The sequence below is a fragment of the Chenopodium album genome, chromosome 11 (genome assembly GCF_948465745.1).
Source record: "Chenopodium album chromosome 11, dcCheAlbu1.1, whole genome shotgun sequence".
Classification (NCBI taxonomy): Eukaryota; Viridiplantae; Streptophyta; class Magnoliopsida; order Caryophyllales; family Amaranthaceae; genus Chenopodium; species Chenopodium album.
Genome location: NC_137844.1, coordinates 15,175,449 through 15,198,700, shown reverse-complemented (window position 1 = coordinate 15,198,700; position 23,252 = coordinate 15,175,449). Strand labels below are relative to the sequence as shown.

Sequence of the window (23,252 nt, the reverse complement as noted above, 5' to 3'; positions counted from 1 at the left end):
AATATTTCGCTTTTTTTTTTTTTTTTTTTTTTTTTTTTTTTTTTGTAATCCTATTATTAGTTTTAACCCGTGCATTAGCACGTGCGCATACTAGTTATTAAAGAAAACTAGAGCAAAAATTAAATGAAAGTGACTGGTCTCTTATAGTAGTAGTGGCACTTTGGGGAAAAGAAGAAGAAAAGTGGGAAGCTCAAATAAGATGGTTGAAAATAAAAAAATAACCGGAAATATAATGGGTCCGTTGTTTATTAGTTGGGGTCCGTAATTTGTTGGGCCTGAAACGCGATGGGCCTTATATTGTATTTGGCACACCTACAAAATTTATGTGGTTAAGAAAATTGGTAATTTTTTTAGTATGTAAGGATGACTTTAAATACTTTTAGAGTCCTTTAAAAAAAAAAAAATCAGAATAGCACTAACTTATCTTACAATAATTTAATAAAAGTCCGCCCTAATCAAGATTTTGTGCTTACCGAATAAGGCCATGTAAGTATATGAGATGATGTCAATATGAGGGCAAACATATATTTCGTAATAAGTTTGTATTTTACAATGGATTTTACCATTTCTATTGTTAACCAAGACTATTTTGTTGGCTCATAATTTCTTGTATACTACAACTGTTTAGCCACTTCCGAGTTTGTAATTTAAATTAGTTATCAAGGGAAAAAGTTGGAATGAAAAAATAATAAGATCGACATTAATAACACAACATGTGTGCTACACTGCTACTGGCTATTACAAAGTGTTGCTAGTCAAAAATCCACCTTTGAATTCAAATACATGTCAAGAAGCACATTTCCGGGCTTAATATCGTAATGAATAATCCTCTTTTGACACTCTTCATGCAACTATGCAAGTATGCAAGGCCCTCAGCAGTTCCTATATCAATGTTATGTAATTTTGACCATTCGACAGTTTTTCTGAGCCTACTGAACAGCGACATATCGAGTGACCCGAACTACATGTACTCGCTCGTATATAAGTTGCTGCAAATGATTCTGTTCTAACTCTGTTGATCATGTACGAATAATGATTGACTCGAATACATCCTTAGAACCGTGAATCTGTGATCACTTTAGGGAATAATCATCGAGCATTTTAGCTGTTTATAGAGTTGTAGTCCTTGGCTCTATTCTTTTGAACTTATTTTTCAGAATTTCTGTTCAGTTTCAACTCTATTAATCAATTCAATTAGCTCATGTCTATTAGTTCATTATGTTCAGTTTAAATCATGTCTATTTTTTTTTGTTTATTTCAGTCCAAAAGAGCAGGGCCTTAAACCCTTGGTTATAGCAGACATTGTAGTAGTCACATTATACAATCATCAATGCATCAACTAACTCATGAAACTTTGGCATGGATTTTTTTCAACATTACATTTATCAAGGATATATTATGTGGGCATAACAAACGGAAAAATACAGTAAAATAAGTGTAGGCCTTAGGGGTCGAACAATGTGACTAGAAGTAAATATTATCGAGTAGATTAATGTAATACAATCGTAATCCATAAATTATTTAAGGTCGATAATGAATACTCCCTCATAAGGTATTTGCTCCCTTCTCCATATTTTCTAATGACACCCACATCGTAGGATTTGTTGGTTCCATTGAATGATTCAAACCTATAAGTGGAGGAAGAGATTCATCACTAATCTCAATCGATGTTGATCCATTCGAGTAGCCTTTACTTCCATGTTCCATGTCTTGAAGATGCTCAAATGGATTTGGGGGTGTATCAATTTCTATACCTCCCTCCAGCATTTGAACAACAAGGCTCATCATTGGCCGAGCCTTGGGTAAGAATTGGACACACCATAGAGCAACTTTCACCATTCGCTCTGCCTTTTCACGGTCTTTCTCTTGAATTTCACAGGTATAGAACATATCCAATAACTCATCTTTGTTAAACTTTTCATATGTCCATCTTGGAAGCCACTCTTGGCTATATCCACTAAGATTAGTGTCATGGTTTTTTCTCCTCCCAATAATCTCAAAGAGTAGCATTCCGAAGCTGTACACACACTACTAGAAAATAGCTTATTTCCGATGGTTAAAATCCATCGCAAATCACCCAAAAACCGTCGGAAATATGGTTTCCGACGGTTTTCCATCGGAAATGTGTCATCGGAAATCCCTTCGTCGGAAATTTCCATTTTTCCGATGGATAAGCCATCGGAAATCAATTTTCCGATGGTTTTTCAAGGCCATCAGACGGCTGAAACCATCGTAGATTTCCGATGGACAAACCGTCGGAAGGTTCCGACGGCCAACCAAACCGTCGGAAATTCCGACGGCATTTCCATCGGAAAATCCGGCAATTAAAAAATAAAAAAAAAACCCAAACCCCTACCCAAAACCACCCCTGACGCCACCGAGCACAATCACCCCTCCCTTACATCCAAATTCACCACCACTTCTCCCCCCACCTTACCTTAACCCACGACCCCAGACCTTACAAGCCATAGGAAATTTCCGATGGCTTTAAAATCCATCGGAAATTCTATATTTTCCAATGGTTTTATAAGTCGTAGGAAATTTCCGAGGGCTTTTGTCATCGAAAAAGCCATCGAAAATTAATTTTCCGATGGTTTTAAAGGCCATAGGAAATTTCCGAGGGCTTTTTCCATCGGAAATTATACATTGTCATCGGAAATTTCCTACGACCACTAAAACCATCGGAAATTATGTATTTTCCGATGGTTTTATATGGCCATCGGAAACTTTCCATCGGAAATGCCGTGTTTTCTTGTAGTGACATCACATCGATGGGTAACCGGGTAAGGAGTCCACAGTTCTGGAGCAGCATAACCCGGTGTTCCTCTATAACCGGATAACACAACTTGTGTGCTATCGCGATTACAAAGTGTTGCTAGTCCGAAATCAGCCACCTTTGGATTTAAATTAGTGTCAAGAAGCACATTTCCGGGCTTAATATCATAATGAATAATCCTCTTTTGACACTCTTCATGCAAGTATGCAATGCCCTTTGCAGTTCCCACAGCAATGTAATGTAACTTTGACCATTCGATAGTTTTTCTGATCTCGGTGAATATATAACAACTTATCGAGTGACCCGAACTCCATGTACTCGTATATCAAAGCTCTCATGGTGCTATTTGAACAAAAGCCATAGAGCCTGACTAAATTTCTATGGTAAGTTAGCCCAATGGTGCCAATTTCTGCCATAAATTGCTCTGAAGCAGTCTTACTTGTATTGTTGTTAAGAACTTTGACCGCAATTGGTACTCCACTTGGGAACTCTCCTTTGAACACAACTCCAAATCCTCCGGAGCCTAGCACCTTCTAAAAATAAAGCATAATACATTATTACGAATTCATCAAAACACCATTTGATAACTTTTTTTTCTTTATAGATTAGAGTATATATAAGGTTAAATTTTGGTCAGATTAGACAATCAAATTAGATTCGCAAAATACGTTCATGTAAAGTCGGATTAGAAAAATAAGTTCAGATAAAAAAAAAATAAGGGTTTTTCTAAGTTATACCCCCAAACTTCTTCAGTTTCTAAGCTTTGCCCATGCTTTTTCAAACGTCTAAATTGTGCCCTCAACCTCACTAATTTTTTTTAACAATAACCTTTGACGTTAACAATAACATTTTTTTATTATTTTATTTTTTGATTTTTAAATTTTTTTTAAAATGTTAAACCAATTAGAACGGGACACGTGTCAAATTAATAACGCTACGACACCATTGCTGATAAAATAATTTAACTTTCGTTAACAGATATGGCTGTCAAAGGGTATTCTTGATAAAATATCGTGAGGTGGAGGGCACAACTTATAACTTTGAAAAAGCATGGATACAGCTTAGAAACCGAAGAACTTGGGGGGTATAGCTTAGAAAAACCCAAAAAATAAGTTACACTAAACAAGATCTTACCATTGATTAGATAAAATACGATAAGAACAAATTGACCAGAAAAAGTAAATTCTGAAAGTATATTATGTTTGATTTTTATTACTAAATGTTTTTTAAGTCCATCATGAAAAAATTTATAAAGACAAATATTAACAAAATATTCATTACTTCCTCTGTTTTTTATTACTTGACCCATTAGTTTTTGGCATAGTATGACCTCATTTAATATGCAATTTAATTATTTATCCAATTTCTTATTTAAAATCTACTCAGAGTCTCAATTTCACAACTCAATTTGTTTATTTATTTCTTATTTAAAAACAATAAGTAGGTTCATTTGGCATCACTATGGTTTTTCGTTTTTCAAAATCATAGGATATATGTCATTTAATGAATAAATTAAGAAAAAATTATCGGGAATAATCCGACCTTTGCCTTATCCGCCAAAAATAATCTCAACTTTCGATTATTTTTTAATAATCTGACCTTTACACCCATCCGCTCCCAATGGTCCTAGGCGGTAAACTATCTTGTTATAACAATCACGTGTCGGTATGTACGTGATTGGTCAAAAAATAAAAAAAGATTTTAAAAAATAAAAAATATTTAACTTTTTTTAAGAAAAAAAAATTGATTATTTAAAAAAACTACCCACCAGCCCAAGCCACCCTACACGCCACTCATTCCCGTCGGCTCGGCTACCGGACTCCCCTAACTCGCAGTGGGGACCGCCAAGACCCCTCCTCTAGTGTCGACGCGCCCCTTCCCCAAAACCATCAACCAACCTCCAACCGCCACGAAAACCCACTAGAACCATCCCCCAACCCTCATCTGTCTAATCCCAACCCCCTTACCCGTCCCCTGTCTCTATTCCGATTCCTTTTTCCTTCAACCACCTCGTTTCTTGGGATTTAGGTTGGTGGGGGTTTCTAAGGAGTTTTGGGGTTAGTAGGCATGGGGTTCCAGTCGGCGCGGTCTATTTCACTCTAGGAATGGTGTTTTGGTCCGGTGGGGTACGGTAATGGTGGCTGAAATGGTGTGGCTTAGATGGTGGTTTTTTTTTAATTAGATTTTATATTTTTTTTTAAAAAAAAAAATTAATTAATTTTTCTTTTACTAAATTTTTTTACTAATCACGTATTCACGTGGTGATATGTATAAATTAAACTTTAAAAAAAAAATTACCTACTCAACCGGTTACAGGTCACTTGGGACCATTTTAAGAAGATTGGCCGCATTAAAGGTCAATTTATTAAAAAAAAAAAATCAAAAGTTGGGATTATTTTGGGTGGATGAGGCAAAACTCAAATTATTCCCGATAATTTTTTCAATAAAAAATTAGTTAAACTTTTTAATATCATATTAACTTTGAAAACTGACAACCGAAAAATGAGGGTTCGTTTAGCATCACTGTGGTTTTTTCTGTTTTTTGGTTTTTTGTTTTTCAAAATCATATGATATACTACCTCCGTTTCTATTTAGTTGACACGTATTCCTTTTTAGGAAGTTTCTTTTTAGTTGACATGTTTCCTTTTGAGGTAAATTTTTTACCTTGCATTTACAAGCTACCTCCCTTGTTTTTGCATTTACAAACTAAGCTTATAATAATAAAACATCAAAAGGAAGACGACATTGATTTGCAAGCTGATGAGAACGACTGACTTCTGCAATCCCTATCTTTACAAAGACACAATGATGAAAGTACTTGCCAAGCTTCCGAAATTCTTTCAATTTTTTTTGGTCAATATTAAAGATAAGATAAGTCATACTCTTGCTTATTAGAGATTATTTTGGTCCTCAATTTATGATCAATATTTTGGTCCTCAAGTTAGCCATAATGTGGTTAGTTTATAATTGTTTCCTTAATAATTCAAAATAGTTTATTGTGTAGTATCCAATTAATAGAACCATAACTCTTGTATAAGGCAGACTTACATCAATCAATCATCAATCATCAATATCTATAACTATAACTAAAGTGGAAACCGCTGACATCACCGCTGCCTATGTGTTAGCTTTTTATTAAAAAAAAAAAAATCCTGCCAAAACTATAAGTGACATCATCCTTTTTTTTTTTTAAGATAAAGCTAATGTTTGGAAAAGCTAAATTAATTACACATTTTCATAAAAACTTAAATTTTTTTTTTACTAAATTGACTAACAACACAATTTTCTTATAGAGAAAAAAAATTACTACGTAATTGGTGGTAGCTCTTTCCTTTTTTTCTTCTTTCCTCCTATATTAACCACTAAACACTAATGTTATCAATTTTTTAATTTCATTTTAAGGAAATTTTGACTTTTACCACCAAAAAAATTTGAAAAAATGTTTTTTACCACCAAATCTTCTAAAAGTTTTATTTTACTACCAAATAAAAAAATTAAAGTTGTTTTTTACCACCAATAGCTAACTCCGGTGACTGAAAAAGGTGGTGGGTCCCTTAATAACGGCTAGTTTTTGATTTTTCCTCCAATAACTCACGATTTTCCGGCCTATATAACTCGTTCCTCATCCATTTGTGTTCCAATTCAACGAAATCTCCCAAATTTTTTCCCAAAATCTCCCAATTTCTCCCAAAATCTCCCAATCTGCAACTAATTGAGCGCAAGAACCCTAAAAACATCTGTAGGTTGATCGAGTAGAGAGACCAAAGTCTGAATCGAGGGCATTTGTGGTAAGTTGGTCGAATTCTCTTGTTCGAATTCATATTTCTGGTGGTTTTGAGTTAGTAATTTGATATAAATACATGTTGTGAACCATAATTTGTTAACATAAGTAATTAAATTAAACAAAGCTTGAGTACCAGAAAATTAGGGTTCATGTTGAATTGGAAATTGGGGGTTTTTGAAAAGTTGCTTGATTTTAGGAGTTAGGTTTAGGATTTGCTGATTCCAATTACTTTGTACATGTAATTACATGTTTACTGTGATTTTGCAGCTCACTATGTCTTCTCTAAGTTATTCTCCTTCAAGAGAGAGGAAATGTCAATGTGGAGTTCCTTTTGCAAAGTTAACTGCTTGGACTAGGGAAAACCCAGGTCGTAAATTCAGAAGCTGCAAATTCTATGACCCAGTGACTGAATCAAGGGGCTGTAAAGCATTTGAGTGGATTGATCAACCAGATGGCACTCCTTGGCAAACAGAAGTGATTAATAACTTGCTGTTGGATAAGAAATTGCTAAAGGGTGAAATTACTGACTTGAAGAGAGAAGTTGATGATGTTTCTAGGCAGAGAAGATGTTTGCTAAATGAGATTGATAACTTGAAGATAAAATGCAAGGCTCTCAGCTCTGATAGGAAGAAGATGAGCAAAGAGGTTCAAGGGAGCAAAGAGGTTCAAGGGAGGAATGCATCATCATTGAATCTGTGTGTGGTGGCTACTGTGCTTTGTTGTTTTGGTTTAGTGTTTGGTTTTTTTATTAGCTTGACAGTTTAGTAACACATAAGCCATTAGTTGATATGGTTGTGTAGAATGATTGCAATGTAATGGAGTTGTATGGATATTGTTACTGTTGAAATAAAATGGTTCTCATTTTGGTGCAAATATCATAGCAAATGACTGACATCAATTAAGAGCAAAAATCATAGCAATTTACTAACATCACCAAAAGATGATAATAATGAGCATCACCAAAAGATGATAATAATGAGAAATTTAAGCAAAATACTGACTTCATCATTTGGTACATTATCAAGTCATCCAAAATACTAACATAACATGACATAACCTGTCACACTTAACAGGGAAAATTGTTGTTCAAAAGAGAGGCTTAATATCCTACACACACATATTGTACTTAATTCATACCCAAAAGCAAAAGAAATACTGTCTTTCAATACATAAACTGATTTTAATCATGGGGAGCATCCCACTCATCATCCTTGTGCATGAACTGATGCTGATGTAGGGACCTTGTCACTTGTAACTTTGACCTTGTTGCTTTCTTGGTTGGATTTGGCTGAGAGGATGAGGTGGCAACTGTGTTCAGCAGCTTGGTCCTGCTCCTTGTCAATGGTTGGCTAGCTGAACCTTCACACACAGGTGTCTGGGATGGCTGGGATGACTCAGATGCTGCAGCAGCTGCTTGTTCCAAAGCTTGAGCCCTTGCTTCTTCTTGAGGAAACCTCTTGTTTCCTATGCTGTTGGGTCCTGCAGTACATCCTAATGCAGCACTCTGCACATCCATAATTCTTGGAAGTTAGACATAACACACATACAGGTGTTGGAAACATTAAAACCACTAAATTAAGGATTATACCTTTTTGGCAGCTCTGATCTGACTTTTTCTTCTTTGTTCATTCATCCATGGGGTGCTTAATGATGGCCTTCCTCCTAGGGGTGTTGACTGCTCAACCAATAATGGTGCTGGTGCAGGTTCCAAGGAACAAGTTTTAGCATAATGCCCAAAACCCCCACAATTCTTGCACTGATTTCTTCTTTTTGAATTTCCACCTTCACCATTTCCAGCTGAAGTCCCTTCACCCTTATTTAACTTTCTCTTCTTTCCTTTGGGCCTGCCAGGTTGAACTTTAAAAGCAGGTGGCAGAGGCTGTCTCATGTGCACTTTTTCCCAGTGCTTTGCCCCAGGCATTGGCTTGATAGGGGTCTCATAAGCAGCCAAATATGTCTCCCTATAATAGTAAGGGTGCACATACAGCTCTAGGTCAACCCTATTGTCAAGCATAGCAGCAAAGTCATGCACATAGGGCAATCCAGTCAGATCCCACCTGTAACATGTGCAGGATCTAGTTTCTAGATTCACAACACATGTATCATCTTTGTACTCCACCTTATATGTTTCACCCCTGCCTGAAATGACTTTGCAAGTTCTAGCATATTTCTCCAACCCATCAAATACTTTTTTCACAAAAGGAACAATCAAACCCTCCCACTCTTTTGCTGCTACCCACTTATCATTGGTCCTTTTCATCATGTATCTTCTAAGCCATTCCATTTGGGTTAGAATGGGCTTATCCCTTGCATCCCTTATAACACAATTAAAAGTTTCACACAAGTTGTTCAATAGCATGTTGGATTTGCAAGTTGGGGAGAAAGCATGTCTGGACCAATGTTGGGGGGGTATGTTTGCTAGGTAGTCATATGCCTCTTCAGACAAAAAGTGGATAGATTCCATAGCAACTTCAAAATCAGTCTGACCAAATGCATACAGCAAGTACATTACAAAAAAGGCAACACACACACACAAACAACTTAAGACCAAATGGCAAGACTGAACAAAAAGACACATATTTAAGACAAACTGAAAGACAGAAATATAAAACTACCTCAGTGCAAGCCCTTGCAGCATTCCAAAATAATTCTTTGAACAGAGACCCTTGGAACTGAAGTTTGAAGTTAGACCATATGTGTCTAACACAGTATCTGGTCTCAGCTTTAGGGACCACACTCTTAAATGCTTCTAACAGACCTTGTCATCACATCATCAATATGAAGTTAGTAAACAATTGCTGAATGAACTATACATATAAAATAGGAAAAGGAATTGGAATGGAACATACTTTTTGTCTGTCAAACATAAATGTCAACCCTTCACCATCCTCTTCACCTCCTATGTTCTGCAGCAAACTCTGTAAAAACCAACCCCAGGTCTCTTTACTCTCACATTCAACAGTAGCCCATGCTATGGGAAAGATTGCATTATTCCCATCCTTTGCAACTGCCACTAATATCTGGCCAGGGTAGACACCCTAACATTTTTGGTCCAATATACCCATCCCCCATCCCAACTTAGTAACCTCTTCTTCTTTTTTTTACCAATTAAAGAGGGTATAAAGCCACCACCCAATGTCATTTTAATATGCACTTTATCCATTCTGTAACACAACAAATAAACAAGCAACACCATATCCCAGATCAGTCCAAATTTCACACAACAATCAAGGACAATTTTCAATTTAAAAATTAGCAATTCACAATAAATAATTCAGAGCATATCCAATTCCAAATAACCACAACAATTTTTAATTACTCAATTAACCAACAAAGCAGCAGTATTCCATGTGCAAATGGCACAGATTCACGCAAATTAGGGTTATATACTATATTTTCCACTAATCCCCAAATTTCACCTAAAAAATACAATATTAACCACCAATTACACACACTAAGTACAGTAAAGATGCGAAAAGTACCTTGGCTTGTCAGATTCGCGAATCTTTGTCTACTAAAGTCGAAAAAGTCGCAAGCTTTAGGTCCCCCCTAGCTGTAACTGACGAACTCAAGCTGAGTTGTGTGGTTGCTGTAGTGCCAGGTCTTCGTTTACCCCAACAGTTCGTATGAAAATTCAAAGGAAAAAAGAAATTTTTGATTGAGAAATAAGAGAGATGGAGTTAAAATCAGAGAAGTAATGAGAGGAAGGTGAGAAAAGAAAGGGGAATTGAATTGGGTGGTTAGGGTAATTGAATAGGAGTCATAAATCGGGGTGTGTGGCAATAAGTTTGGAGGGAAAGGTAAAACAGTGGGACCCACCACCTTTTTCAGTCACCGGAGTTAGCTATTGGTGGTAAAAAACAACTTTAATTTTTTTATTTGGTTGTAAAATAAAACTTTTAGAAGATTTGGTGGTAAAAAACATTTTTTCAAAATTTTTTGGTGGTAAAAGTCAAAATTTCCTTATTTTAATTATGAATTTAATTAGAATATTTAACATCATGTCTTCTACGTAGTAATTTATATGATCAAATATTTTATTGCTAAAATAACCTAGTATTATACTAAAAGACAAGAAAATCAATGTGAGGCTGACACATGTCTCTCTATGATTTGCTGTCTTATAATGATAAAAAGATAATTTAAAGAAATCTTAGAACAATAATTTTGGTTAAAATTTATTGTATAAATCATTTTGATTGAGAATTTTGTGAATAAAATTTTATGGAATCTAAACTATTTGGAAATAAGTTAATTTATGGCAACTTATATTTAATGAATTTATGCTAATATGTTAATAATTTTTTGAAATGATTGATTCAAATATAACCTATACATATAATTTTATTATAACTATAATACAGACTTACAGAATATCTTTTTTCATAGTATATATAATTAATTTTGGAATAATAATATTTGTCATCAACTTTAATTTGCCATTATATATATGTAATCTTTTTTCTTAATTATACTACTTATTCACGTTCTGCAATTTTGTACCTTTTTCACTTTTACCCTTTAATTGATAATTACTCTATTTCATTATCTTCGTCTTTTTAGTTTACTTTAGGGTTGTTTCCGGGCTAATGCATAACAGGTATTATCCGGAGTCTAAAAATTATATTTTTTTGAACAAATAGACATGATGAGTACCATTTACTAGGGTTGTACTTGAGTGAACCTATTCAAAAATTTATATGAACATACTAATGTTCAACATATTTTTAAAAAATACTATTCCTGCTTCTTATTACTTGCAACAAAGAGGTATAATTTATGGAATATAAAAATATTTCTTAGTTGCAACTAATAAAAAACGGAGTTAGTATTAGTTTTTAAAAGTCACTTAAATTTTTGTGTACAGTAAAACCTATATAAAACATTTTTTATTTGGGTGTTTATAATTAATTTGACTCTTCCACTAGAATAAAACCTACAATTAGGAAAAACTGAAAGTAAATTAGAAATGAGAATAACATAAAATTTTATTTTATATTTGACGGGAATGTATAATATTATTTGCATTGCCATTTCTTAATCCCTTGGTCTTTATGTGAGTCTATATTTGTGTATATATATACTTGTGTGTATGTTCATTGTCATTCCCGAGGTAATACAAAACGGATATCATGCGGGGTCTAAAAATAGAAATTTTATTGAAAAAAAAGACATGATGAGTAGTATGTAATAGGGTTGGCTAGGTACTTGAGTGAACATGTTCTAAAATTTATATGAATCATACTAATGTTCAAAATATTTGTTTTTTAATATTACCCTCGCTTCTTTTGCTTGCAAGTTGTAACAAGGGGGTATTATTTTTGGGATATAAAAAATTTCTTAGTTGCAGCTAATAAAAAAATAGAGTTAGTTTCAAACTTCAATTTTTTGTTGTAAGTAAAACCTACATAAAGCCTTTATTCATAGGAAAAAAATATTTTATCATGATGTTTATTATTAGTTTGACTCTTCCACTGGATTGAAACCCACAATTTGGAAAAATTAAAAATAAATTAGAAATAAGATACCTTAAAATTTTATTTTATTTTTTACGGGATCGTAAAATATTACTACAATGATGAATGTTTGTATATATGGGAACGTAGTACGTATTTACATTGTCATTTCCTAATTTATCCATTGATCATTATTGTGAGTCTTTATTTGTGTGTATATACAATGATGAATGTTTAATGTGTTAATATTAGTGAGTCCATTATTAATCATTAAGTAAAATTATAAATTAATATGTTGATTTGTAAACCGTGCATCACACGGGCACTATGCTAGTTATTAAAGAAAACTAGAGCATAAATTAAATGAAAGTGAGTGGTCTCTAATAGTAGCAGTGGCACTTTGGGGAAAAGAAGAAGAAAAGTGGGAAGCTCAAATAAAATGGTTGAAAATAAAAAAATAACGGGAAATATAATGGGTCCGTTATTTTTTAGTCGGGGTCCGTAATTTGTTGGGCCTGAAACGCGATGGGCCTTATATTGTAGCTAGCACACCTACAAAAAATATGTGGTTAAGAAAATTGGTAACTTTTTTAATATGTAAGGATGACTTTAAATACTTTTAGGGTCCTTTAAAAAAAAAATCAGAATAGCACTAACTCATCTTACAATAATTTAATGAAAGTCCGCCCTAATCAAGAATTTGTGCTTACCGAATAAGGCCATGTAAGTATATGAGATGATGTCAATATGAAGGCAAACATATATTTCGTAAGAAGTCTGTATTTTACAATGGGTTGTACCATTTGTATTGTGAACCAAGACTATTTTGTTTGCTCATAATTTCCTGTATACTACAACCGTTTAGCCACTCCCGAGTTTGTAATTTAAATTAGTTATCAAGGGAAAAAGTTGGAATGACAAAATAATAAGATTGACATTAATAACACAACATGTGTGCTACACTGCTACTGGCTATTACAAAGTGTTGCTAGTCCAAAATCAGCCACCTTTGGATTCAAATACATGTCAAGAAGCACATTTCCGGGCTTAATATCGTAATGAATAATCCTCTTTTGACACTCTTCATGCAAGTATGCAAGGCCCTTAGCAGTTCCTATATCAATGTCATGTAATTTTGACCATTCGACAGTTTTTCTGAGCCTACTGAATAGCGACATATCGAGTGACCCGAGCTCCATGTACTCGCTCGTATATAAGAGCTTTCATGCTCAATATATTTCTATTATCTCAACCAAAACTTTAGCTAATAGTTGAAGACCAAAATCGGCTTATATACTCTATCAGGTTAGCCCAATGGTGCCAACTTTTGCACAAGTATAACTACCGTTTCGGAACTCTTAAGTACCTTTGTGAACGTGCTCAAGGAGTAGCGACCCTTCTACAAGCTTGAATAGCTTCACACGCCAGCGATACGAACGACAAAAGAGTTGGTTCATTTTTCTCGTACATACAGACGTACACGTTTTGGACACCCTACTTTTCTTAGGATAAGGTAAGTAGTACTCTTGCATATTAGAGACTATCTTGGACCTCATGAATCAATTATCATGATCATTATTTATGGATTTCTAAGCTAATTAGTGATTACTAATGTGTATGTTCACATTAATCAGCCATATCTTATTTATGCCTTGTGATAGTCTTTGCAATAATGGTCCCTGGAAATGAAAAAGATTGTTATGACTAAGTTACAACTCTTCCGTTTTCATGAATTCTACTCATACGAGCGACTCTTCCGCGGTCAATTGGTAATTTGGCATGACTATATAAAACAAATTAACTGCATGTACTCCTTCTGTTTTTTTTTTTTTTTTTTTTTTTGTCCTATTTGATATTTTATGGTCTTTAAAATACGTCTTAAAACATACTATAAGATAATAGAGTATGTGAGAAGTTGATAATATTCTCATTATGTTTAACGTGTATTTATACACCCAAGAAGTATTGTAACCTAGGTTTACAAAAGATAATAACAAGCTAAGAGGATATACATACAAGCTATTAAAAGAGATAGATATTAGTGAATATTCACAAATGATAATTAAGAGAAGATTTCTTCTCTAACTACTTTTGACTTGGTCATCGTTATCATGCCCCCGCAAGATGGACGGCCGGAGAGAAAGTCCAATCTTGGCAAGTAACATTCGAAGTCGAGGGCGAGAAAGCGGCTTAGTCAAGGCGTCGGCTAGTTGGTCATCATTAGCCACTGTTGTAACTCGTAAAATTCCAGCTTGAACCCGTTCATGAATAAAATGATAGTCAACACCAAGGTGTTTCATTCGAGATTGGAAGACTGGATTTGCACTTAGTTTAGTTGCTCCTATATTGTCACAATAGATGACTGGTTGTTTTGAGCTAGACACACCAAGTTCACCAAGAAGATGACTGATCCAATCTAGTTCAGATGCAGTTTGAGCAATGGAGCGATATTCAGCCTCAGTTGAAGATTTTGCCACTGACTTTTGCTTCTTAGAGCTCCAAGATATTGGGTTCTTCCCTAAATAAACAATATAAGCTCCAGTAGATACAAAATCATCATGATCACCCGCCCAATCCGCATCAGAGAAGGCATGAAGTCGGAGAGGAGAGTCATGACAGAGATTTAAGCCAATGTCAATGGTTCCTTTGAGATACCGAAGCAAACGTTTTAAGGCTTGCCAGTGGATTGAAGTTGGACGATGCATGAATTGGGACAATTTGTTTACGACAAAGGCAATATCCAACCGAGTGAGTGAGAGGTATTGTAAGCCACCAACAAGAGCACGGTATTGAGTAGGATCATCAAGAGAGGTACCTGCACCTAAGGTGAGCTTGACATTGAGATCTAATGGAGTGTTTACCGGTTTGGTGTCCGACATGGATACTCGGTGTAATAAGTCAGAGATATACTTGCGTTGACTTAGGAATAAACCATGAGAAAAATGTTGTACTTCAACTCCCAAGAAATAATTTAACTCACCGAGGTCTTTGAGTGAAAAGCGCATGGCGAGTCGAGAGATGAACTTGGATATTGATGTGGAACAAGGTCCTGTGATAATTATGTCATCAACATAGACAAGTACATATATGGGTGTTGGAGTACCTTTTGTAAAAAAGAGTGATGTGTCCATAACCGAGTTGGTAAAACCAGCTTCAAGTAAAAAATTCCGTAGCTCGTTGTACCATGCGCGAGGTGCTTGCTTGAGGCCATAGAGAGCTTTACGCAAGCGGCAAACATGGTGAGGACGGTCTTTGTCAACAAATCCTTGAGGTTGAGCCATGTAAACTTCTTCGGTCAAGGTACCTTGAAGAAAGGCATCATTGATATCAAGTTGCCGGAGTTGCCACCCATTAGTGACGGCAAGAGTGAGGATCAAACGAACTGTTGATGGCTTAATAACTGGGGAAGACCAAACATCACTAAAAATAACTTCAAGGGGAGAGGATGTAGTGAGAGTAGATAAACCAAAAGGGAGTTTATGACTTTTATTAATTGAACATGAATTACAATGAGAATCATGAACATGAGAATCGGAAAAATTAGAAAGTAATTGCTTTAAAATGGAAATGGAAGGGTGTCCTAGACGATGATGCCAATCGACTTGTTTGGTGGTGGTGTAGACTCTAGGTGGAAGGGACTTTGGCCACTCATAAACTCCGTCCTTAGATGGTCCTTTGAGGAGAATTGACCCCGAGCTACGCTCCTTGACACAAAAAAAAGAAGATGAGAACTCAATGGTGACATTATTATCAAGACAAAATTGATGAATGGAAATAATATTTTTGTGCATGGAGGGAACACATAAGACATTAGTTAAGGAAAAAGATTTAGAGGAAGAGGGGAGAAGAGTAGAACCAATATGTGAGATGGGGAGTCCGGAGCCATCACCAATTACAATCTCATCTGTACCATCATAAGGGGAGTGGAGAGACAAATTCTCCACGTCTGATGTAACATGGTGACTTGCACCACTGTCAAGCAGCCATTGTGGTGATGTTTGTGAAGAGGATGGTGTTTGGGCAGCAGTAAATGGTTGAGCAGTGGTTGCATTTGCTTGGGGAGAGTTTAGTCGATTGTTGTTGCGGGGTGGAAGAGAGATAGACGGGTGTACCTCTCGAAAGTTTGGGCAGTATGCAAGCACATGACCCTTGACATTGCACCATTGACATTTGCCCTCAAAAGGCTTGAAGTGCTTAGGAGGTTGAGGAGTGTTTGAGTTAACTGAAGTAGGAGGGCGATTAGATGCACGTTGTTGTCCATTGTTGGTATTCCACCTAGTGTTGGTTGGATTTGCCGTGGGTGGAATAGCAAGAGAAGAGTCACAAGCCAAGGAAGCATCATTGAGAAGCTCCTTATTAATGAGTTTTTCATGGAGCTCTTCAAAGGAGATAGGAGTGTCACGAGCATGAACGACATCGATGACAGATTGAAAACTTGAGTCAAGTCCTTCAAGAACACGATCAAGGACATCTTCATGAGGGATGATAGTACCCAAAAGAGCAAGCTCATCCACAATACGCTTTATTTTTTGCATAAAATCAGAGACACAAAGAGTACCCTTGGAGATATGACGGAGTTGGGCTTTAAGTTGTTTGACATGACCACGAGATGGGTTTGCATAAGTGCTTGCAAGGATGTCCCAAGCAGCCTTTGAGGTCGAAGCACGAGTGATAAGAGGACTGATGGAGGTGGAGAGAGTACCCGAAAGAGCCCCGAACAGGAGTTTATCCTGACGAAACCAAGTGGTATACGCCGGATTGGGTTCAGTAGTATCACCTTTAGTTATTGTTTTGGGAGGAGGGGAACACGTACCATCAACAAAATGATACAAATCATAACCAATAAGAAGAGCCTCCACTTGGGATTTCCAAGTGAGGTAGGTGGAGGGCGTGAGTTTTTGCACAGAGTGAACATTCACAATCACAAAGGGTTTGGTGGGATCATTGCCATTGGGAATTGTGTCGACGTTGTCAGGAGCCATAGAAGGAGGATTAGAAAGAAATAATAGGAGGAAAAAAAATCAGAGAAGGATCACTAAGCTCTAGATACCATATAAGATAATAGAGTATATATGTGAGAAGTTGATAATATTCTCATTATGTTTAACGTGTATTTATACACCCAAGAAGTATTGTAACCTAGGTTTACAAAAGATAATAACAAGCTAAGAGGATATACATACAAGCTATTAAAAGAGATAGATATTAGTGAATATTCACAAATGATAATTAAGAGAAGATTTCTTCTCTAACTACTTTTGACTTGGTCATCGTTATCACATACTTCCTCTATTTTCTTTAAATACGACACACCTTCTCGGAACTCACTTTAAGGAAGAAATTTAGTAATATAAATAGACAAATTAATCAAAATAATTTGTACACGTGGTAACTAACCCTTCTCTAATCATAGTTTTTTAAATTAATTATTTTGTTAAATTCACTCGTTTATCTACTCTAATCAACTCTTAATAAAGCATGTCAAAAAACGTACATTGCACTTAAAACAAAACAAATGAAGTATATATCTTCATTTGCATACACATAAAAGTTATATAATGCGATATTAATATAATATACAATGATATGAATCTAACAAAATCTCACATAATTACATTATTTCTTAGAAATTAATGATAATTTATAGTCAAATTTTTCAAAGTAAAACCCAAAAATGACAATGGGGGCAAAAATAAAGTGACGGAGGGAGTACTTAATAGTCCTTCATAATTTCTCGTTTTAAATACTTACTCCATTTCTACCTTTTTGCACTATTCATTTGTCCTACTTTGACTAATGTTTGTGATTTATATCTAAGAAAAAATATAGTCTTGTGAGTACTTGTTGGAATCATCCAAATGAATAGATTATTAATTTTCAATTGTAAGAATTTAAACTTATTGATAATTAAAGATATTATTGATTAAAGATTAGCATCGGTATACGTGTTCAGGGGAAATGGAGCAAGTATATATTTAAAAATAGAGGGAGTACCATTTAAAAAATATATAAATTTTAATTTCACCATCCAAGGAAAATTTTGTTCGGAATAGCCACTTTCTAGCCTTTAAAAAATCTCAATTTACGTGCAAAAAATGTTGAATTAAGGTTTACGGGGGTCATTTGGATCTGGACTTATTTGAGATCAAAACTAATAAAAAAACTAAAATGACTCATTTTGTGTGGCCAAAATGCCTCAAATTAATTGTGTGTTGCGATAAATGTGGGAAAATTGATCAATAAAGGTTTTGTGGGTCAATTTAATTCCACTTAAGGATCAAACTTAGCAAAAAAATTATCATAAATATCTTGTTTTGCGTGTTCTTTTCAATTTGATCAATTAGGTAATTTTTTTGCTAATTTAAACCTCAAATCTGACTCAAATGTGTTTCATGGTATGTAAAACTAGGCTTCTATGGTAAAATTAAGTTAATTTTGAGATTTTTGACCTTAAATTCGACCCTTAAGAGCCAAAATAATCTCTAAAGTTTAACCGAACAAATTTCTTGATTTGAAATTATGAGCATGCAAACGAAGACATTTCTCGACACGCAAAACAAAAGTTTTAAGAAATTTTTTGTGACCTTTAACCCCCGAAAGGCTTGATAGAGCAATATTTCAGCATGCAGATGGAGAAAATAATTTTCAAAGGCTGAAAAGTTGTTGCAAACAATTTTCTTGGTGGAAACTCTTAACCGGTGGATTAATGAAATTTTTTGTATTTCTACATAAAAATTAGAACAGTGTGTTAAATAAAAAATAGGGTTTTTTGAGGTGGCGTAAGATACAATTTCTCCTTGAAATTTCATCTTTCAAAATAAAAAAAATGTGCCAAGTTCTTACTAGAGTATAACCGAATAACAAGTAAATAACAGAACAGGATGTCTGATAATACTCTGTAATACTCTGCAATTTATTAACCAAAAACAAGTACAGCAGAAAACAATGCCCGCATAAATTCTTACCCTGATCATAGATGTGAAGAAAGAACATACACCGTGAGATGTCACAGTTTTTTAACAATATACAGGAGGGCTGGAGGAGCTCCGAAAGAAAGCTCTAGACAGGAAGAAAATATTTTTCCCAGAACTCATCAAAGGTAAATCAAAAAAAAAAAAAAAGAAAAAAAAAAAAAAAAAAAAAGACTGAAGTCTGAAAGAAGACAGCATAACAGATATAACTGAAATAGATCTGAAATAGCAAAGTAAGGCACTTTGGTTTCACTGAAATGTTTCTAGAATGTTGTGACTTGAGATAACACATCTGTAAAGCTACAATGCTGGAAATCGAGTTGATATAAATGATTCGTAATACTCTGCTGAATTACTGAAATAGTGAAACTTAAAAAACATGGCACACTGAGTAAATTTACGAAATTCATAATTAAAGCATATATTCGTGCAAGTAAATCCACTAATTCTGAAGGTCAAATGCTTCTAATTTGTTATCACTTAAGTGATGTTACAGGTGATGGATCAGTTCAATCAGACTTCATATTGCTTTCTTCTCATAAATTACATTACAAATTCGGTACAAAAAATGGATGAATCTAAAAAATAAACTACAAATCATGCAGAAAGTGACAGATTACTTTGAGAAAGGATATGTAATCCACTGCCATCTAAAACTCCCAAGCTATCCTTATTATCAAATTAGTATATCAACTCTAACAGCATACAATCTAACTCTTACGAGCTTTAGGTTTCATCGAGATGACATTCGTTGCTGCAAATCATCAGCCAATATCTGCCTCAAGTTCTCACCATAATAGTAGAATGATCTCTCACTCTCCAAGACCCTAGGAGGAGACCCATTCTCCTCAGGCTCCTTAAAAAGTTCAGGCTCAGGTTCCCTTGCGATCTGACACAAATTATGCAACACACAACAGGCCACAATGGTTTGAGGAGCATGATGAAGGCCCACATTAAGATCCTGCAAAATTTTCCACCTCCCTTTGAGAAGCCCTATTGCCTCCACTGAGGCTGACCTGGCCTTCATCAGAGCAGCATTGAATATATTTTGGGCAGGGGTGCCTCTACCAGTTCCAGAAAATGGGGTCAGCAGGAAAGAGAGCAATGGAAAACACCAATCCCCAACAATGTAGGGCCTAACAGGATGTCCCCTCACATTGACGACTTTATCCCAGAAAACATCACCAGACATGAGCTTATTGTAGAGAACACTATCCCTGAAATGAGTGGAATCATCAACACTCCCTGGAGCCTTGACACAAACATCCCAGAAGATCTTCTTATGGTCAGCCACCACCTGGAGCTGTATGGCAGGGTACCCATATCGACAATGATAAGATGAAGGGTCACTGACATCAGTAGGAAGGCGATGGAGCTTGACAGGGGTGGAATCAATTGCTCCGCACAAATTAGGCAGAGATGTGAGCTCCTCAAAGGCCTGGGTGGTCTCATGGAGGCGTCGGCGACCAGCAGGGATCTTAATGAACTCAGGGTAAAGTTTGGTAGAGAGGAGACGGGTGACCATATTGGTAATTTTGGAAACAAGGTAAGGGTCCAAGGAATGGCGCTTGGCAAGGGTTTTAGCAGAGAGCCCATGAGTGAGGCGGGAGAGAACCATGGCAACAGCATAATCAGGGGGAAGGGAGAGATTTGACTGGGCTATGTGAGGCTTGAGCTTATCAACAACAGTAGTGAAGACAGGGTAGGAGAGGCCATATGAAGAGCGCCACTGTGCATCACGAACAGGGGGGTCCATAGACCATATGAGCTCAGTAGATAAGGCTCGGAAGGCAGAGAGGGAGTGATCCGAAGGGGAAGATGAGCGAGAGCGAGATGGAGAACGGGAGGAAGAGGAAGGAGAGGAAGAAGATGGACGAGAGGCAGCAACAAAGGAGAGAACTGAGGCAATCGTGAAGAAGAGAAGAGGAGCGGCAGAGGAGGAGGTGAGGAGAGAGGAAAGAGAGGTTGTAGTGGAGGCTGATAAGGACGCGGCATCAGAAGAGAAGAGGGAGGAGGAGGGGTCCAAGTGGTTCTGTAAGTGAAGCAGATTTGTCAGCATCACCAGAAACCCTTGATCCATCGCCTCTATTTCAATGGAAAATGTCAAGGCTATGAGCACATCTCAGTCCTTACAGAGAAGGAAACTAAAGTATAGTCTCAAAACTTCTACTCTCAACAACCCAAACAGATCAAAAATTGTTCATGCTATCCAGTCAGTGGAGTCAGGCACAGCTAAATCTGCATAAAGAAAGAGAGTCTTACGATTTAGAATCACAAACATCCTTCTTAAATGAAGTAAGCTCCTGCATTTTTCCATAGATTACGTGCAATAAAAAGAAACTAGACACACCATCATACCCAAATCTACAAACTCATAAAATGATAGAACTACGATTACTAAGCTACCCAGTACAACCACGATATCATTACATTACATTACAAACATCACCAAAAACAATCATCGCAATTAAGAAAATTTCCATCAACTAAAGAGTATGAAATCAAAGAGAATACATGCTCCTAAATTACTGATCTATAGGACATGAAAGCTATGAAGGAACTTTCCATTAACTAAAGAGTAAGAAGTTAATGTATATGCTTCTAATTACTGATTATAGGAAACGGGAAAGATCTTTCAGTTAATCCAACATAAACTCCTTCATCTTCTTCTCCAAACCATTTCCACTTTCTCGATCCACTAAGACGCCTAATCAAGCCTGTGCTTAAAGAATCAACCTTTCCAACCAAAAACCCACAACAGGGAATATAGGCATTGATATGAATAACAACAGACTACCAGGAAGAAAATCAAATTCCCCTTCTCATTCAACAATCTCTGGAGGTTAACTAAAATAATTAAAAGGTTAATACATTCCACAATCTCACATTCATCCAAACAATCAACAAAATATTTCTCGATTTTTTTTTCCCAGTAATCTAAATAATATCAAACTAAAAAACCTGAAACTTGAACTTCTTTAATCATTCATATAGAAAGCCAGCACCAAAACCCTAATGTTAACCCTAATTTAGAAATACCTTCACAACATCAAATATAAGAAATTGAAAACCCTATACCCAAAAAATTCAATCGGTGATGAACAAAAGCAAAACCATAACTCATCAGAAAAAATACCCAATAATCTCCAAAATCAACATTGAATCCCTTTTATACTCGGAAAAATTACAAAAAAGAAAAACATATAAACTAATATCAAGAAATTGAATAGTTTAGAATCAAATACAATTTTAACAGATAAATAATGAAAAAATTTAACCTTGAGAAAAGTGGGGAGATTGTTGCAGCGAAATTGCCGGCGGCTGCGCGAGGAGAGAGAAAGAGGTCGGAAGTCGAGAAAAGAGGGGTAAATAGCTTGAATAAGGCGCTTCACTTTGGCTTCAATAATACAAGTAACCAAGTGCAACCACCGAGCCTTCTTAATTAAAACAAGATAAGCTTCAAAATTAAATTAAATCAACAAATTTTCTCTAATTTCTGCTCACATTACTAAATTGAAATGTGTAAAAATAAACATTGCCATTCAGTGTTACCGTAGTCTGTGGATTATAGTCCTGGGGACATGGGGTGGAAGAAATTAGATTTAGTTAATCTAATATGAAATTTAGGATATTCAATTTTTCTAATTACTAGGGTATCCTACGCGCGCGATGCGCGCGGAGGGGCTAGCTCTTGCGGAAAAGTTGTATTGGCGTGTATTTACATCTTTGGTTAGGGTGGTAGACCTAGTAATTTTAATACTGACTATTTGATTTATGTGCATATGTGGTGAATTTGTAGAATTATAAGAAAGCCACCAAAATCTTTTAAGACAATTATTTTTTAAATCCTCAAAAGTTTGATAGTGTTATATCAAAATTATTATTATTATATAATATTTGATTGTTTTCCATCCCTTCATATTTTAAGCGGCCATTGTTAGTTTAGAACTCTTAATTGTTGTGCATGTTTCAATAGTACTGAATATAATATTTCTATCGTGTTTTTCTTCAAATGAATTTTTTTGTGAGCTTTGGTCATGTGGAGTAATAATATGTAAACAAGTTCTTTAATGTTCTACGATGACCATCTAATATCTATATCAATACTAAAGCAATAACCAATTAGTTATATTTTTCATCTTAAATTCTCTTCATAATTAATACCATTTTTTTCTACCACCGATTTCCCTTGATTTTAGGATATTTAGTTCTTTATACCTCTTGATAACATACGCCTGCTCAAATATCACCAAACTATTTAATAT

The 23,252-nt window shown here is 35.5% G+C and overlaps 1 protein-coding gene across 1 annotated transcript; it reads right to left on the bottom strand.

Moving 5' to 3' along the window:
* Window positions 1-1,545: 1,545 nt before the first annotated feature.
* On the bottom strand, window positions 1,546-4,085 carry LOC145566355 (rust resistance kinase Lr10-like). Its single transcript, XM_081625800.1, has 4 exons — window positions 4,077-4,085; window positions 3,072-3,309; window positions 2,763-3,016; window positions 1,546-2,028 (listed from the first exon to the last, which is right to left on the bottom strand). The coding sequence occupies exons 1-4, from the start codon at window positions 4,083-4,085 to the stop codon at window positions 1,546-1,548; spliced, it is 984 nt and encodes a 327-aa protein (XP_081481926.1).
* Window positions 4,086-23,252: the final 19,167 nt, after the last annotated feature.

Bases quoted from the DNA above. Each gene is read 5' to 3' on its own strand.
- LOC145566355 (XM_081625800.1), bottom strand. The intron at 3,017-3,071 runs ATAAGTTGTTAT...GGTCAAAGTTAC, and splicing joins CATGGAGTTCGGGTCACTCG to ATTACATTGCTGTGGGAACT. The intron at 2,029-2,762 runs GTCACTACAAGA...ATTTTCTAGTAG, and splicing joins CGGTTACCCATCGATGTGAT to TGTGTGTACAGCTTCGGAAT.